General features: G+C 41.9%; 1 protein-coding gene across 1 annotated transcript; it reads left to right on the top strand.

Moving 5' to 3' along the window:
- Positions 1-265: 265 nt before the first annotated feature.
- LOC149555161 (uncharacterized) lies at positions 266-1,756 on the top strand. Its single transcript, XM_089829227.1, has one exon. The coding sequence runs from the start codon at positions 266-268 to the stop codon at positions 1,754-1,756; it is 1,491 nt and encodes a 496-aa protein (XP_089685353.1).
- Positions 1,757-2,898: the final 1,142 nt, after the last annotated feature.

The raw sequence follows: 2,898 nt of genomic DNA, 5'->3' as shown, positions 1-2,898 counted from the left end.
GAAGGTGGAGACGCGAAAAACATCTGAACTAATTTGGATAAAGAAAAGAAACAGAACTGCCATATAACCGTTGGCTTCAAAATATTCCCAAAAATCCCAATACCCTCTGAACCTCGTACGCCAGCCTTGAAAACATTCGCGCAGTGCCTCAATTGTCATATTGCTCCGCATTTTCGAGTTCCGATATCGGAATAGCAACATTAAGGAGTCAAAACAAGACGCTTCGGAGCAGTCTGAGAATGCAGCTGAAAGCAATTTGATCGTAATGGATGCAGAGATATCCGCGGCAGGGCCCACGTCCAAGAAAACAAATCAGAGCCTCGCTATAGAAGTTTCAGCTGGAAATGATCAGTCTGTGGAGCATACCAAGAACCAAATGATGCGGCGGCTCGTAATTTTAAGAATAGCAGATGAGCTGTTCAAGATGGGCTTCTTGGAGCGGGCGTTACATCTCTGCAACGATGGTCTGCAGATCGAATCCCGGCATTTCATGACCATCTTTCTGAAGGGTTGCGCTCTGCAGTGCCTCAAGCGTTATGCCGAGGTAGGCCAGGTTCTTCAAATGGCCTTCCACCTTTGCCCCGGGCGAGCAGAAATCGACTATGCTCTGCGACAACCCAATGGGACTTTTGCTTATGCTCCGAGCCAAAGCAGGGAGTACGATATTTCGCAGTACCTGATTGAACCGCAGCAGCCTCCAGATGTGGAGGATTTCATTGGAGCTGTGGAGATCAACAGGACCAGGGGCCGCAGGGGTCGCGGGCTCTTTGCAACCAAAGAGATTAATATTGGCGATCTTTTATTAATCAGCAATGCAGCCGTCGTTGTTAATGACCACCAGGTTTTGGCCGCTCCGAACGATCTCAGCCACAAAATAAAGATTTCTTTGCAGGGAAATCTTGCAGCGGCCGTTTCCTATGCTGCCAATGTATCTTTGAAAGTGCGAAGGCAGCTTACTGAGCTCGATGATGGTTCACCTAAAATCAGGAATTCATTGCCTTTAGCTGATCCCTGTGAAACCAGAGTGAAACCAGAGCTGAATCTTCACCGAATCCGCAAAATCGTTTCCCGAAATTCTTTCGCGGGGCTGATGAGCTTTGCAGATGGGCGCCTACAAGAGGGAGCGCCAATTTCCTTCTGTGGGTTGTGGCCGCTGGTGTCATTCATCAACCATTCCTGCATGCCGAACGCGAACAGAGCATATGTAGGCCCAAGAATGATTCGAGTGCATGCCGCGAAACCCGTTAAGAAAGGGGAAGAAATAACAGTGTCTTACTTTGACCCACTCTGCCGCCAACCGGAGCGAGAGGAGATGTGTGCGACGTGGAAGTTCAGATGTAATTGTAAACGATGTTCTGTGGAAAAGTCGCTCTCTAAACAACTAAAGAGCTTGAATGCAGGACAACACTCTGCGACTGAATTCGCTCTGGTCATCGAAAATTTGGAGCAAATACTAGACCAGACGTATATAATTAGAAGGGAAGAAGTAAAGAATTGGGTTCGGGCATCCTATGTAGCTGCATGTTGGGACGGAACGCCAACAGAGTTATTTCCATGGAGTTGTGTGGATGAAATACTGCAGATCATTGCAAGCACCGTGCCAGACGATTTTCGAACCACTACCATAGTGAGTTTGAATATGGCAGCCTTGGAGGAGAAGACCAGGGACATACTTTTGTGTATGTTGGGTGCACCCTGTCAACGTCTTACTCAGGCACTCCTTTCTCGCGGTACGGGACAGAACATTGCTGGATAGATATGATCCGTGTTTGTTTATTCAAGAACCAGATTTTTGTGTAAAGACAAAGAATCTAGTAAGAATGATTTGGTTACTTTTTCTGAAGAAAGCAATTCTGTGCATTCATTTTCTAATGCTTTTCTGACGAAAACAATTCTATGTTTGTTTGGGAACTATCTATATGATTACTTTGAGGAATCTTAGCTTCACCTTTTTTTGAACACGTAAGGAATTTTATCAATCTAGAATAAGTATCAACTGTGGGAATGAATTGTGGCTTAACAATATCGAACACAGATAGGAAGGAATGAATTTTTTTTCAGATAATAAAGATAATTTCAAGATTCAATTCTATGTGCTTTAGAGTTGTCAGGATTGTCTTGATTTTCATTTGTCAATTCAAAATCTTTGTAGCTCTTTGATTAATACTATATATGTGTTCAAACTGATTGGAGTTTTTCATCGAGTACCACTACTACATACGGGAGCACTTAAAGACATTAATAATACAAAATTAATCACAGTTCCAACTCAAAAAATATAACAAAAAACAGATTAAAAAATTACAACAAACTGAACCATGAATGGCTACTTTCTGTAGTATATTAGCAACATAAGAGACTGTCATTGTCATAGAGATACATTATTTAGATTCTAACTTCATGACAAGAGAGACTGTCAATAATTTATTGCAGAAGTCCTATAAAATTTCTGGTGACTCTTTTACTGAATGAAGTCGCCTTTCAAGAAAATATTAATCATTTAGGTGAATAACTTGCATAAGAAGAGTTTAGAGTTGGAACAATCTGAAATGTGGATTTCCTGACCGACAAATTACATCTACTCAGTAACCGACAAATTACATCTACTCAGTAGATTAGGAACTTGACCTGCTGCTGCTATACTGATTTGGAATTTGACCTGTATTATTACTTTTACGTAAAGGAAACGCAAAGCTGCACGTGTTCAACCTAGAGAATTCTTTCATCTCCATCCAAGATGTGCGTATGGTGATTTTTCAGAATATCAGTTCCCTTAAACTTCTACGAACCTCTTTGCACTCTATTTATTTACACATTAAGAGCTTGCAACTTGGAAGCACTACCAATTTTTTGTCCAGTGCATCACAACCATCAGAACCACTTGCAGTATCTATTATA

This window comes from Cupressus sempervirens, chromosome 5, assembly GCF_028749045.1.
Source record: "Cupressus sempervirens isolate cs-2001-9-10 chromosome 5, ASM2874904v1, whole genome shotgun sequence".
Lineage (NCBI taxonomy): Eukaryota > Viridiplantae > Streptophyta > Pinopsida > Cupressales > Cupressaceae > Cupressus > Cupressus sempervirens.
The sequence above is the reverse complement of the archived record's forward strand: the minus strand, read 5'-3'. Positions and strand labels throughout refer to the sequence as shown.

Bases quoted from the DNA above. Each gene is read 5' to 3' on its own strand.
- LOC149555161 (XM_089829227.1), top strand. From the start codon at position 266: ATGGATGCAGAGATATCCGCGGCAGGGCCCACGTCCAAGAAAACAAAT.